The 16,370-nt window shown below is 35.1% G+C and overlaps 1 protein-coding gene across 2 annotated transcripts; it reads right to left on the bottom strand.

The window, feature by feature from the left end:
* Positions 1-3,132: 3,132 nt before the first annotated feature.
* nipal4 (NIPA like domain containing 4) lies at positions 3,133-12,450 on the bottom strand. 2 transcript variants are annotated; one of them, XM_051093019.1, is made up of 6 exons: positions 12,324-12,450; positions 7,194-7,457; positions 6,849-6,905; positions 6,675-6,765; positions 4,210-4,370; positions 3,133-4,133 (listed from the first exon to the last, which is right to left on the bottom strand). In XM_051093019.1, the coding sequence occupies exons 2-6, from the start codon at positions 7,288-7,290 to the stop codon at positions 3,532-3,534; spliced, it is 1,008 nt and encodes a 335-aa protein (XP_050948976.1). In that variant the 5' UTR covers positions 7,291-7,457; positions 12,324-12,450; the 3' UTR covers positions 3,133-3,531. The 2 variants fall into 2 exon arrangements, with proteins under 2 accessions (XP_050948976.1, XP_050948975.1); XM_051093018.1 differs by lacking the exon at positions 12,324-12,450 and adding an exon at positions 9,100-9,485.
* Positions 12,451-16,370: the final 3,920 nt, after the last annotated feature.

Genomic DNA, 16,370 nt, shown 5'->3' with positions numbered 1-16,370 from the left:
TTGTCACCAACTGGTGTCACCTTATGGCTTTCCACTTAATTTGAAAACCATAAATTGTCATCATAATTTAATAACAAATATGCCATTATCATATATCATGAAATAATATTAAGATTTTTTAAATGTTTTTTTTAAAGAAGTCTCTTCTGCTCACCAAGCCTGCATTTGTTTGATCCAAAGTACAGCAAAAAAAGTAAAATTTTTGAAATATTTTTACTATTTAAAATAACTGCTTTCTTTTTGAATATATTTTAAAATGTAATTTATTCCTGTGATCAAAGCTAAAATTTCAGCATCATTACTCCAGTCTTCAGTCACATAATCCTTCAGAAATCATTCTAATATGCTGATTTGCTGTTTAAGAAACAGTGATTATTATTATTATGACTATCGATATTTAATACAGTTCATTTCAGGATTCTTTGATGAATAGAAAGATCCAAAGTTCAGCGTTTATCTGAAATAAAAAGCTTGTGTAACATTAAACACTATACAACTCAAAAGCTTGGAGTCAGTGTGTTTTACTTTTATTTAGCAAGGATGCTTTAAATTGATCAAAAGTGATGATAAAGACATTTATTATGCTCTTTCTTTCTATTCATAAACAAACATGAAAAAAGCTACTCAACTACTCAACTTAATTTTTATATAACAATAATAATTCATTTTTTTAAACAGCAAATCAGAATATTAGAATGATTTCTGAAGGATCGTGTGACTGGAGTAATGATGCAAAAAAATCAAATTTGAAACCACAGGAATAAATTACATTTTAAATATATTCAAATAGAAAACAATTATTTTAAACAGTAAAAATATTTCAAAATGTTTCTGTTTTGGATGTACTTTGGATCAAATAAATGCAAATCTTACTGTTCAAGAACTTTTGGCTGGTAGCGTGCATACTTTTAAGTGACTACATAAAGTTGTTTGAAGTGTTTAATTGTACTTGTAAATTGATTCCGAAGTTCTTAATGTACCGCCTCTTTGCATTACAACACTGTTTTACTGTAGCTTAGCAACATTGAGAAGCATGACCATTCTGATTGGCTAACAGTGTCAGACGTACAGGCACACCCATGCAAAGCTCTGTGAGATTTGTAATAGGTTGTTTAGGCAGTTTTGAGACCTGTATTGCCTGGGGAATGTGGGACAGACTGGTGTGTAGAGTGTGCCATCTGCTGGAAAAATTGAGAATTTCAGGTAGGAAATCTACCTGCGGTGCAACTTCTGTATAGATTACTTTCAAATACATGTTTTCAACCTTCTTTAGTTGCTGAATACATAATATTTTGTGACCCTGGACCACAAAACAAGTCATAAGTAGCACGGGTATATTTATAACAATAGTCAACTATACACTGTATGGGTCAAAATTTTTGTTTTATGCCTAAAATCATTAGGATATTAAATAAAAATCACATTCCATGAAGATATTTTGTAAATTTCCTACAGTAAATATATCAAAACTTAATTTTGGATTAGTAATATGCATTTGAACACAGAGCGATTTTCACAATATTTTGATAGTTTTGCAGATTTTCAAATAGTTGTATTCTGGCCATGTATTGTCCTATCCTAACAAACCATACATCAATGGAAAGCTTATTTATTCTGCATCCAGGGTTATAGCTGAATAAACTATTTAAAAGGTTAGTTTATGAGGGTAAGTCACGAATTACTCAGCCTCATGTCATTCCAAACACAAATGAAGATATTTGTGATGAAACTCGGGAGCTTTTGTACTTGTTTTCAAGAGAGTATGCATACACCTGCGTGTGGTGCTGCTGAGGCAGAAATACACATTTTTTGTCTGGGTTACCCTGGTAAATTCTTATTTCAGGGGCTAAATCTGACGTTATTGGGGGCTTCAACCTGCGGACATCAAAAACAACCCACAAAAACAGTCTTAAAGTAGCCCATTCCACGAGAAAACTGCAGACTTGGCAACACTGGTCACTGATGTCACATTTTTTATTTTAAGGATGTCTTTACTATCTTTCTAGGGCTTGAACTTGGTAATTGCATTGCTGTATATGCAGGGTCAGAAAGCTCTTGGATTTCATCCAAAGTATCTCTATTTGTGTTCCAAAGATGAACAAAGGTCTTACGGGTTTGACCCGACATGAGGATGAGTAACTATTGACAGAATTTTCATTTTTGAGTGAATAAACCCTTTCAGTTCTATCACGCAAATGTACTTTTATGCATTTGACAAGGTTTTCTCAAAGAAATTATATTGTAATGTTGGATACAAATATTTTATAGTGAAGTAAGTAAATAAAACTAATTAAAACTTAGAAAACATTGTCTTAAAGACCAAATGTAACTTGAGATAAACAGGCCAACTGTCACACTGTCTACAAGTTCTGTTGACAGAGTCATTTGACCCAGTGCTCTTCTGGTCAATGATTTAAAAGGTAAATACAGTCTTGTCTGTCCTGATGTTTAGAGCTATCCGGTTTACAGGAACACTCTCTGGCAAGGCATACTCAAATAACCCACAATTCAGAGACTGCTTGTTTTCCAAATCCGTGTAAATGTAATACGGAAAGTCAGTCGCTGAATGTGATACTGCTTTATGGTAGAAGCAACCAAAAGCATTAGCAAATTAGACAAAACATAAATAAACCATCACATGAGGACTGACGCTGTGTTGGAATAAAAATCTTCTTTCTGTGGAATCCTGACAGCCCAGATTTAGGCCTAATCATTAATCTTGTTTGATCAATAAGTATTATGTATGAATCAGTAATTTGATAAATTGAGACATTCCAGTCTCTAATACATGGATAGCTGCTTCTTGACACCTGCAAATTATTCACAATATCCCAGAAACTAAGTGAGCAAAAGAAAAGTCCTTTTAAGATGTGTTTTAGGTGATCCATTTAGAAGTGATCAACCAAGATGCCTTACTTTTTACACCCGGTACTTACATGCATTTCATCTGTTTAATATGACCACTTGTCTTCTGATGAGCCAAAAACCCGGGCTATTACACAGTTTACGCAAATGCATAGGCTATAACATAGTTAATATAATATAATATATTGTAAGCATTATATATTCTTATAATATAATATGTGAAAAACCAATGTTTTGAACTTTTCAAGACAAACAATACATTTCCTGTAAAATATTAAATGTATAATCTTTATTTTCCATTCAAAATTTATGTCAATATTTTAGATTCACTGGTTTATTTCAAGATATTTCTCTGGAAAATAACTTCCACAGTTCCATCCAAGAGAAAAAAGAATAATATTTTGTATATTTCGTGCTTCATTGGCAGCCGCAAGATATGAAGTTCTGCTCTGTTTCATGCAGTTCCAGTCTTTAAATATTTCATGTAAGTTCTTATAAGTTATCAAAAATAATATTTTCAAAACAAAAATATCTGCGTCATCACTGTACTCAGCAGCAGCCAATCCAAAAATACTGCGTCATAGTATAACAGCCTTCAGCAGATGAAATCAACAATGAAGATTTTACTAAACTGTATATTTAAACTGGCTGAGATCTGATACAATCTCAGCTAATGATGAAGACTCTGGGCCCTTCCTCTCTCATGGGCGGCAGGGTCTCTATGTTTTCTATAAGGATGTGTTTGTCCTCCCTCTTCGACGGGCTCTCTGGCTGACAAAGGTTGCTTCTTAGATCTTCAAAACTCACATTCAAGTCTTTGAAGAGGTGTAACATGCTCACCCCGATCACTATCACCAAGAAGCCCCCGATGGTGCCCACCACATCCACTCCTGACATGGCTCCCCATTCTTTAAAGAGAATCACAGAGGTGCTCAAGACTACGGTGGTGAAGAAGACGTAGTAGATGGGGTACACCAAGAGCGTATTGAAGGTGTCCAGCGACTTGTTGAGATAGTTGACCTGGATGATGATGGATCCAATTAGGGTCAGTAAAAGAATCCAGGTGAGAGGGTGACGTACCACCGAGAGGTCGGAGAACATGGTGCGGATCGCAATGCCGAGGCCTTTGACCGAGGACACAGTGAACGCTCCGAGTAGAGAGCAGATGCTGATGTAGACCAATATGTTGGTTTGGCCAAAGCGAGGAGAGACAAAGAAGATCAAGAGTGTACAAGTGACCAGCAGGATGCTGGCAAACACCAGAAACCCTTCAGGAGAAGCAGAAAAAGCTGTTTTTATCCATTACACTATGTTTTCGGTTCTGTCTAAAGGTATTGTACTAACCAGGATCTAGCAGTTTCTCTGTCATTTCGGTAAGCGTCGTCACCTCTTCCTCTTCAGGTGCATGTATTACCATTATAGTGCTTCCAAGTATGCTGAGCATGCAGCCAAGTTTTCCTAGCAGATTCATTGTTTCTCCAAACAAGTGGGAGGACAGTACTGCACTGAAGAGAGTAAATAAACATTAACATTAGTACCTTTCCATTTAGCTCTAATGAAAACACTAAAGAAACACAAAAGGCCATAAACAGTCAACGCCCTCGTATTGGGAAATGGACTAAATCTATGATCTTCAGCAGATAAAGGTGAAGATCAGTGTGTGAGATATTCTAAGTATATGTTTATAATAATCATATGATGAATTGACTGTTTGTTGTTGAAATTATCAATTGACATGTTCTTTGAACAGTGAGTATGTTAAAATGACATTTTCCAAAGAACAATACATCATTTGGGCCTCTGTCTCTGGGCCTCAGACTATATTAACCCTTAAATGTTTTTTTTGTATTCTGGGGGAGACATTTTCACAGGGGAGCTGGGAGTTTTAAAAGTTTTAAGAAATTAAAACTTTTATTAATCAAGGATGCACTGAAATGATCAAAAGTGACAGTAAAGACTTTTATAATCCTGCAAATGTTTTCCATTTCAAATAAATAGTTCTTTTGAACCTTCTATTCGTGAAAGAGTTCAGAAAAACAAAAATATTAAAGGATTAGTTCACTCTTGAATTCAAATTTCCTGATAATTTATTTACCACCATGTCTTCCAAGATGTTAATGTCTTTCTTTCATTAGTCGAAGAGAAATTATGTTTTTTGAGGAAAACATTTCAGGATTTTTCTCCATATAGTGGACTTCAAAGGGTTGAAGGGTCTTATCTAGCAAAACAATCTGTCATTTTCTAAAAGAACTGCTGCAAACTGCACAATCAAAAAACTAATTTAAAAAGCATTTAAGTATTCAAATTTTAGATGTTTACTAAGATCCTTCTTTTATCTACTGAAACCCACAATAATATTTAAATTATTAGTAAGCTTAATATATATATAAAATCATAATTTATTGGGTATTTTCAATTGGGAGGTGGCTGTCCTGCACCCCAACCCCTACATTTCAACTTATAAAAATGAAACAAATCATTTTTGTAAATTTTTTTTTTTTCATTGTTGTTTTTAAAAGTACCTTGGTAGTGACAAAAGGGAACACATAATCCTCATATTTGGGGGAAATAAACACAATTTTAGTACAGTTATGCAATTTTTTTATGTTTTAGTATTTTTTTGTAATGTTTTAGTATGCAAGTTAAAATTCTGTGATGTAGTTTCTATCAAAGCATTACTGTCACTACCGAAAATGTGCAGTCACGACCGAAACATGGGGTGTTTTGTCAAACAAAGTATACTGAATTATCAACTAAGATGTTATGATAGTATGATCAACATTTTGCCTTTTTACAAAGAAAAAATGGATTCAAAATACAACAAATCTTTAAATATTGTTAAAAATGTAATTGTTATTGATTTACCTTTGAAAATTGTAATAAAATAGCAAAAAATATATATTTACAAAGCAGATGCAAGCAAAATCTTAATAGGTAAATATAACCCTTTTAATTAAATTATTATTTCTTTGTTTCGGTAGTGACAAATCTGGGGAGAGTACAAATATTCCAAAACTTACTGAAAATACAATATGAGAATTACTAGAAGTGTGTATATTATTACTTGGATATTATACAATTTGCATACATACACATTTTTTGGAAAAACTCTCTCATTTTCTCCTCCAACTTCAAGATTGCCCAATATTGTTGTTTTACCTATTTTTGTAAAGGGTGTTTGACTTTCTTTGCACGTTTGCTTTGTAAACACTGAGTTGGTACTTCCGCTTGCATAACACGTGACCTTTCCAACGTGATTTTACTTCTGGAGTGAACTGATCCTTTATGCAGCACAATCGATAATAAGAAAATATGATTAATAATAATAAGAAAAAAGCACCAAATCAGCATATGTGACACTGAAGACTGATTAAAATGAAACAGTAATTTAAATTGTAATAATATTTCACAGTTTTACTGTTCTATACTGTATTTTTTATCAAATAAATGCAGCCTTGGTGAGCAAACGAGAGTTTTTTCAAAAACATAAAATAACCTAGTGCTAGGTATGAAAACATTAAACCATTTTATTTTAGTCTTCAATTGCATAAAAGTTACAATTAATATTCTTAACACCAGAATCCCACAAGTGTGAGTACTTTACTAAAACATTACTTGGGAACATACCTGGGCCCGATAGCTCAGTAAAATGTGCTTTAATTGCGTAAAACATACTGGAATTCAGGATGTTTAATATTACAGTAAATATTTCAAAATATACTAGCCCTCTCACTCACAGGCTTGTAAAGTTTACACAGCATTGCGTGGAACAAACGGCTGGTGAGGGTAAATAAGGGTGGTGCTGTTACCTGATAAGAACACTGAGAGCTCCTAAAGGGGTCACCACTGTGGCTGGAGCAAACATGTACGCCGTGAAGTTTGCCACCTCACCACCACCCACTGCGAAAAAATACAGGATGTTATCCAAGTCCAACAGTGTCGTCAAAGGACAATGACTGACAGATGCTTTGCATTGTACTTACTTGTCAAAAGGCCTCCCCACCACAGCCAGTCCTTCAGGTAGCCATGACCTCCCTCAGCTAAACAAGCAAGCATTTTCACATATTCAGTTTGTTAGAGAACACAAAACAGAGCCTGTTGGTAATTCTGACATTATTAGCGAAGCACAAAGAAGGAACCCGTTTCAACCAATTTCGCAGTTGTTATTCAGTCAAGCAAAATAATTAGCATTAAATACCCTCACAAACAAAACCAGTCACTCAACGTTATGAATATTAAAGTATAAAGAAATAAGGTTTATTGCATCAGAATTTAATGGCACTTTTGAAGTCTTTGTATTATGTAAATACTTATGTAAATTAGCTAACCTGCTCTCGTCTCTCCAGTACTCGCCAAACGCAGCAACGCCTTCTTCTTCAGAATAATGCTTCCTCCTATAAGGAAAGCTGAAAGCACGGCTAGCATCAGGCCTGTCCAGAAATTGTAGTTGCTCCATTTGTCGATGGTGAGAGGTGTTGTGCTGACTGTTGTGTTTATATTGATGTTGTCTGCGCTAAAAGACGTGTTTCCAACACCCGTGTCAAACACACAAACAGAGGCGGACGTAGGACAGAAGATTCGTATTACTGAACCTGATCACAAGAAAAAAAAGAGGAACATGTTACAACAATTGGTTAAATGGCCAACACAGCTTTTGTTATTCAAAACAAAAAAATGCCACTAAAAATGTATCAGTTAATTTTCACAATAGCTTGTTCAGATGAAAAAAGGATCACTTTTAAAGGAGTATGTACTCACCCCCTTGTCATCCAAGATGTTTATGTCTTTCTTACTTCAGATGTAAGGAAATTGTTTGGGGTTTTTTTTTTGAAGAAGAAGAAAACATTTCAGGATTCCTCTCCATTTAATGGACTTCTATGGTGCTCCTGAGTTTGAACTTCCAAAATGCAGTTTAAATGTAGCTTCAAAGGGCTCTAAACGATCCCAGAAGAGAAATGAGGGTCCAAAAAAATATAAAATTTACATACTTTTTAACCTCAAATGCTCGTTTTGTCTAGGTCTGCGTGAGCTGTTTTTTCCGGTTCAGTTAGGGTATGTCGAAAAAGTCTCATCTCAATCTCATTTTCTCTTTCAACTTCAAAATCGTCCTACATTGCTGTTTTATTTGCTGTTTTTGTTGTAAAGTGCGTTTGACCTTCTTTGCATGTTCACTTTGTAAACACTTGGTCGGTACTTCTGGAGCAATTTTTTCGAAATACCCTAACTGTCTTGAACCGGAGTTCACGCAGACCTAGACAAGACGAGTATGTAAAAAGTATGTAAATTGCAATTTTTTTTCTTTAGGAAATAACAAATCGTTTTGCTGTATAAGACATTTAGAGCCCTTTGAGCCCTTAAACTCTATTTTGAAAGTTCAAACTCAGGGGCACCATAGAAGTCCATTATAAGGAGAGGAATCCTGTAATGTTTTTTTCTCAAAAAACAATTTCTTTACGACTGAAGAAAGAAAAACATGAACATCTTGGATGACAAAGGGGTGAGTAGGCTACATTATCTGTAAATTTTTGTTCTGGAAGTGAACTGCTCCTTTAATGACAAGAAACAGCTAAATCAACACTGCTAAAACAACAGCATTTCATAACTGATAACTGACAGATTGGCAAGAAAGGGCAATGAACTCATCACTACAGGCTGACATTTTCACTTGTTATTCAATATTTTAATATATATACTATTTAAATCATTTACATTTTAGTCGATTGAAAAATAGAGTTTACAGAATTCTCGTTAGCCTAATAAAAGACATGCCAACAGCTACACAACTTAGTTCATACAACTAATTATTGTCATCAGTTATGACAATCAACTAATTTCTAAAGAGCCTACGTTTATAAATCACCTGTTAAAGAGTTTACATAGTGTTTTATAGGGAACAATGGAAACCAAAGGTAGGGGCATAAACAATCAGTCTTTGACCGAAAGGCTGACATCATATAATAAGGAGTGTTTGTTCTTTAAACAAATATGTTAGCATATGGTAATAATCATTATGTCAGTCACATACACATTCATACACAATGATGAGTCGAAACTAATAACTACTACAATGTGTAACTATTACAAATAACACACGTCATTTAAACCTCAAGTATCAAACAGTTTTCACATTACATGCACAAAAACACACAAATACGTAATAAAATCATATTGTAATTGAAGTTATAGGCTCGTACTGACGATTGTCGTTAAAACAACAACAACAAACTCACTTACCATTGATACATGAATCGGACTGCAGGTGTATGTCTTTCATTGTTTCGCCCACTATTTAAACGACGGGTTAAAACTTATCGAAATTAAGCCATTTAAAAACAAAACATTCTGTATCAGAATAAACTACGAGATAAACATTCCTTTTAATTTGAATATGCCAAAATACACGTTCTGCATCGGCACCGTCCGCGCCCGCGTAACTTCACAGCACTAAAGAACCACAGCAGAGGAAGATACGATACCTGAGATGCGCGCACACGTCAACACGGCCACGAGCAAAGCAGGTATCTACTGCCACGCCCGAACAGCGCCTAGTTGACACGCGCAAGAGTCAGCAGTTGCCAATAGGGATACACAGTAATGACCTTCCTCGTAATACAGTAAGCAGAAATCAACACACGTTAAACTTCCTACTTAAACATGACATTTATTTCGATCGAGGAGGAGGGGGTGGCGTGATGTTACTTTCACGGGCTGCCTTTAAAACTACATTTTACAACAAATTAGGCCTATTGTAGGAGAAGTGATACATCTCAAAAAATCTAGTTACACATAAATAGCCAGTTACATCCTATAAAATATTTGCTTGTTTTGTACTGTAATCTCAGAGCAGCAGATACCTGATACTGCTTTGGTGATGGTAATAGCTGACATAAGTTTCTCTAGAAAGCTGGAGAACCAGTTGTAACGGGTTTGAGCAGAGAGAGAGGAGAGAGAGAGAAGACGTGCTTATATTGGCTGTAAACTGGTGTTTATATATTAAAAGTGACAGTTTAGCACTAGTTTAGTTTACTATATTTTGATCACTGCATGGGCTTATGCTCATTAAACTTTAATCTGCCTCAGTGCTATTCGATATGCTGTTGTTTGTTGTTTTGCAATTGCTGTATGTTCTCCATTCCGTTTGAAGAAGGATCATGATGCTCTTATGAGAAAGGAGAACTTTGAGACACATCAGTTGTTGTATACGCAAATCAGTTTGAACATCCTTTGTCATCTCAATATTTCAATAACGTGACCTGTTGCTGGTTAGAACAAGATTTGTAGGCAGTTATTCTGTGGCGCTCGTGTGTGTCAAAATTAGTTTTTAAATAGAGCACCTGGGGCCAATGCAGACTGCCTGGAGACTGGTAACCTAGAGCAAGAGTGCTCACATAAAACTCCCTTGATACTGGCTGCATCACCACAAGTTCCACTGAATTTCACATAAAAGTGATTATTGAGTGTGTAAATAGGGTTAAACATTAGGTTATATGAATCTTACACTCATAAAATAAAATAAAAATAGTTTTATACTGCTGTTTAAATAATTTGGGTAATTTGGGATCAGTAAGATTTTTAATGTTTTTTTAAAGAAGTCTCCTATGCTCATCGGTTACATTTATTTGATCAGAAATACAGAAAAAGCAGTACTATTATGAAATATTATTGCAATTTAAAATAAGCGTTTTCTACTTTAATATACTTTAAAATAAAATTTATTTCTGTGATGCAAAGCTGAATTTTCATCAGACATTACTCCAGTATTGTGTGTCACATGATCCTTCGGAAATCATTCTAATATGCTAGTTTATTATCAATATTGGAAACAGTTGTGCTGTTTAATGTTTTTGTGGAACCTGTGATATTTTTTTCAGGATTCTTTGATGATTAAAAAGTTAAAAAGAACAGCATTTATTCAAAATAGAAATCCATTTTCTCACTTTTCTCACTTTTTTATCAATTTACACATCCTTGCTGAATGAAAGTATTGATTTCTTTCAAACAAAAAAAGAAAGACAAAATTTACTGACCTCAAACTTTGAACAATAGTGTATATTGTTACAAAAGATTTCTATTTTAAATAAATGCTGTTCTTTTTAACATTATTATTAATCAAAGAATACTGAAAAAGGTATCACAGATTCCAAATAAACAAATAAGGAGCACAACCGTTTTCAACATCGATAATAAATCAGCATATTAGAATGATATTTGAAGGATCATTGAAAAATCACTGAAAATTCAGCTTTTCACTACAGGAATAAATTATATTTAAAGGATTTTAAAATAGAAAACCACTCTTTTAAATTGCAATAATATTTCACAATATTACTGTTTCTTTCTGTATTTTAATCAAATAAATGCAGTCCTGATGAGCAGAAATGTTTTTTTAAAACATTCAAAACCTTACCGATATACCAAACTTTTGAACGACAGTATATATCCATTTTATTTTTATATACATTTTATTTGAAACGAGGAACAGGAATAAATATATTAGACTACATGTATTTTGCAGTTGTAAAAAAATAAATGAAATAAAATGCAATAAATATGACCCTGGACCACAAAACCAGTCATGAGTAACATGGGTATATTTGTAGCAATATAGCCAACAATGTATTGTATGGGTCAAATTTATTGATTTTTCTTTTATGCCAAAAATCATTAGGATATTAAGTAAAGATCATGTTCCGAGAAGATATTTTGTCAATTGTAAATACTTGTATCTCAGCCAAATATTGTCCTATCCTAACAAACCATACATCCAAAGAAAAACAACAAATTACAGAACAATTTTATAAATGGCCAGTTGATGTCACTGCAGACTAATGAACAGAAAACACAGCTTCAACCCGGCTGTTCAACTGCTGTCGAAGAGAAAATCACCTAAAGTCAAACCAGGTGAGAAAGTTGGCTTTTTGTTCAGAGATGTTCTTTAGACTATCCATTTTTAAAGGTCAAACAGAGTGGAATAAGAATTTTGTTTTGCTCTGCCGGTCCATCTAAACAAAATCTCCAATGTGTTTATATGGATAAAAGGTGGTTTGAAAGACATTATAAATTCATTAGAATCCAGACTGGGCTAAAGAGGGTCAAATAAACAATGTTTATGTTGTTAGAGTTAAAAAGGCCAACACAGTTCAATTTCATTCTTCACTTATATTCTCCATCAAATCAATACTCCAGATAGATGTTTGAGCCTATAAACCTGTCATTTTATTTCTCCTGTATTTCATCCAACAACAAAATCCTGTGATATAGACATGTCCGTGTCATCTCAACATACCTTTCCCATCCCGCCTATCTATTCATGCTCATGCAAATGTCAGATTAGCAAACTAAAAGACAGATGAGAATAGAAAAAACATGTCACTCATAGCAATACACTACTTTAATTTGCCTGTGCATGTTCTACTTTAAAGATGGCTTTTGTTCAGTGTGTGCGTTGCACTAATTACCATGATCATTCAAAACGGAGCACTACTCTTGCTTGCAGCCTCCCACACAAGCTCTGAAAAACAATTCATACAGCCACACAGAGAGAGGATGTTGTTTCCGCAGCACAGCTACTGTTTTATAGGACAGATAGGTAGTAAACATCATTTCAATAACAGAACAGCGCTTGGATGAGGTTATTATTAGCAGGTCAGATGCCAATGTCAATCAGCACGAATTAACATCATTAATGACAAGGGCACTAGCCAAATTATGGTCATTGTGATTGTCATAGATATCAGACCTTAGCGTGCATGTCATCCATTGAAGGTGTGATGTCTGTAGGTGACTTTATGCATAAACCCCCTCCTGTGCTTGTGAATTGCATGCAGCTGTGTTAGATGTTATAATTAAGTCTTTCCATTTAAATTCAATGCATCCAGACTGATTATTAGTAAACGTGCTGGACGTTTTGATATTATAATGTTATTTCCACTTAGCTCCCAATAAAACAATATGAAGGCACCCATGCTTGTATATGAAAGCGGGAGAAGTAAATGATGTGAAAAAGCTTACGGACAGAAGTTGATAACAATGAGGCTTTTTCCCAAGTTAAGGCATGGAAGTGCTAGGGTTGGCATGGCAACTGTTTTAGGATAACTGGAAAAAAATTGGTACGAGTTTTTTGCTTACAGAATGATGAAGTTCTGAGTGAGTTGTCAGTCTGGCTTAAAACGTATCTGTGTCCGTTGGAATACAGACATTTAAAATAGCTTTTTAAACCATGAAATGTTGCTTTTTAGACCCATTATATGCATTTCAGATTAAGTAATTCTTAATAATACATTTAAAAAGTCCTTGTAAACCCATATAATGACAATACTGCAAAACAATCATGTAATAAACATCTGGGATTTAACTGCTTGTTGCCATTTTTATCTCTGCAGAATTTAGAAATATTTATTAAAAATCCATTTTATTTAAGCAATGTATGATTACTTTTATTTATTGGAAATAAACGAATGACAGCGCACAAAAGACCTAAGCAGCAAATCAGAATAGCCTATTTTAAAAGAGATCAAACATTTTGTCATTTTCTAATTTCTAATCTCTCAGCATGTCTTTTTTTTCAGTAGGAGTGGGGGGGGAATCGATTGACGTATGAATCGCGATTTAGTCTTCTGATTTCACAAATTTAAAAATCGAGTTTCTAGTTAATATAATAATAATAATAATAATAGCACGATGTGGTCAGTAAGGCTGCAAGGATTCGTCGATTTTATTAGAGTATTCGATTTAAAAAAAAAAAAAAAAAAATCTTCGATTGCATTTTCCCCGTGTCGAGTAGTCCGCAAAATACCGGATGTGCCCTATTCCACATATTTAACCCATTTTAAAATCATAATAAAGGTAATGTTATTAAGAATTCACAAACGCTACGACCTAATTAAATAAATAAATGGGGTGCAGGTTTAATGTATGTGCTTTAGTTATTAACATACTTGCATCTCAGAGCAACACACTTCACGCTGCTACACAACCTGTTATCATTTACATGTGTGGAGCATCTCAAACTCCATCTCTGCATGTTGTGAGTTTGGGTTTATTATAACGTTCATTTGGGAACACAACGTATGCCATTTCATCAGATTTGTAAGGTAAATCATTTACAAACCTATGCAAACACAGGATAACTGTTCATGCAATTGTTCATTTTGAGTTTACACGTTTTGATGTCCACATTCAAGAAATTACACTGACAAACATCTAATCTTGTAAAATATGTGGTAACTAGGCCTACCAAAGTAAAAGTAAATACAGCTGCAAGCAGCGATTACCGGGGTTCAAGCACTTAAGGCATTTAAGCATATATGGAAAAAGACATTACAAGGCTGTACTCCCCCTAAATCAATGATTTAAAAAAAAAACAAAAAACATTTTTTTGGTCAAATTCAGGTAATTTACCAAAGGATGACCAGAGGTGCCACTTCCCGGGGACATGTTCAGCACAGGATTTCTAAATTGCCTAGAATAACCAGATGTTGGTTGTTTGTACTGCGCTGATCGATTGTTGTATGACATCAAAGTACCGCGAGAGTAGAGCAGATGGGTTTCAAATGCTTTCAAATCGCTCTCGCGGTACTTTGATGTCATACAATGATCGATCGGTGCAGTGCAAACAACCAACACCTGGTAATTTTAGGCAATTTAGAAATCATGTGCTGAATGTATCCCCGGGAAGTGGCACGTCTGGTCACCCTGTCACAGGAATATGATGTTTTTTACCATTTATGACTGTTATAGCGCCAGCTGTGGTCCGATCCCCTTAAAGGAGAACTCCACTTCCATAACAACAGTTTACAAATATTTTACTCAACCCCTTGTCATCCAAGATGTTCATGTCTTTCTGTCTTCAGTCATAAAGAAATTGATTTTTGAGGAAAACATTTCAGGATTTTTCTGCATATAATGGACTTCATTGGTGCCCTGAATTTGAACTTCCAAAATGTAGTTTAAATGCAGCTTCAAAGAGCTCTAAATGATCCCATCCGAGGAAGAACGGTCTTATCTAGCGAAACGTCCTCAACTGGGATCGTTTGGAGTTTTCCTTTAGGCTTTATTGGATTTTGGGTAGGTTTGGACAGGCCCCTTTTTCTAAAGGAACCCCTTATAGATTCCCAAAGGGTAAATTTAAACTTTTTGTTTTTAAATTATTGGCCTAGAGTGTCCAGAGAATTGTACTGCAGTGTTTTTTCAATAGATTGAGCAAAAAACTCTGGACTAGTTCACAAACATATTTTTTTTACATCTTAATCATTTAACAAACGATTTGATTGACAGCAGTGGTTCTAGAGGCTATGATATGAATATTGTGTGCGAAAACATGCGACGTACAATCGTTTACGCCCTTGAAAAATGCGATATTACCCCCCAGTGGTTGATTTCTTTCAAATTTCTCTCAGGCCTTTGGGGTCGTGAGTCGAAAGGCCCACCGAGTTTCGTTCCAATTGGCATCCGTTAACCTTGTCTAACTCATGTGCTCAAACTTCGTCAGCCAATGTTTTTTGAGATACACTTGTGGCACTTCGGACCAAGTCCGCGCACACTGATTTTCATGTTGATAGGACTGGTTGTGCAATTATAGCTATTTTTATGTTTTTTCCCTCTTATAGCACCACTAAGTGGTCAAGCTCCACGATTTTTTTACTGTGACCTCAGATTGAGCTCTTACATAAGTGTTCTGAGTTTCGCAGTGATATCTCATTCTGTTCAGGAATTATAGGTATACTATATGGGCAGGTGACTACACATGCCACTTCCAGGATCTGCGACTGACAGTTTAGGAGTTAGAAGAGGTTTCGTACTTTTGTTCGCCGTAGCGCCCCCGTCGGGCCGATTGAGGCGAACCTTGGTCACGTTGTAGGCCGTGTGAGTTCTACTATCCCTCCAAGTTTCTTCTAAGATCTTCTTCAAACATCTTCTTTTGTGTTCAACAGAAAAAAAAACTCAAACAGTTTTAGAACAACTTGTGTAAATGACAAAATTTTCATATTTGGATAAACTACCCCTTTCACCAAACAGAACTGCAATTCAATCTGGATTGTAAATTTAGGCACCTCAAAATAACCCTAAATACAAAACATCTCAGCTTCTCAGAGATGAATGTATTCCTGTAGGCACACAATTAACCGAGTTCAGATAGTGCTGAGTTTCTGAACACTTTGCAAATGCACCGAAAGCCTCTGGCACTTCGTAAGTCTTGAGTGTGAGCTATTTCTCTGCTGGAAGTGTGTGAGTGAAAGGCCAGGCCTATAGGGGAAACAGAAGGAAGAGAACAAATGTGGCATTTATCGAGATCAATACAGCGCTTTGAGAGCCAACAGAGCTCAAACAAGATGTTCTGTATCAGCTCTGCTCAGTCGTGGACATGAATCTGATGACGATGAGAAGAAACAGAAGAAGTATCATTCATTCTTAAAACAAACGCTCAACTAGTTAAGAACAGAGAGCGACAAAGAGAATAGACAGACACGTATGCCAGAAAGCAGAAACTTTGATAGAAAACAAAA

Source organism: Labeo rohita, chromosome 21 (genome assembly GCF_022985175.1).
Source record: "Labeo rohita strain BAU-BD-2019 chromosome 21, IGBB_LRoh.1.0, whole genome shotgun sequence".
NCBI lineage: Eukaryota > Metazoa > Chordata > Actinopteri > Cypriniformes > Cyprinidae > Labeo > Labeo rohita.
The sequence above is the reverse complement of the archived record's forward strand: the minus strand, read 5'-3'. Positions and strand labels throughout refer to the sequence as shown.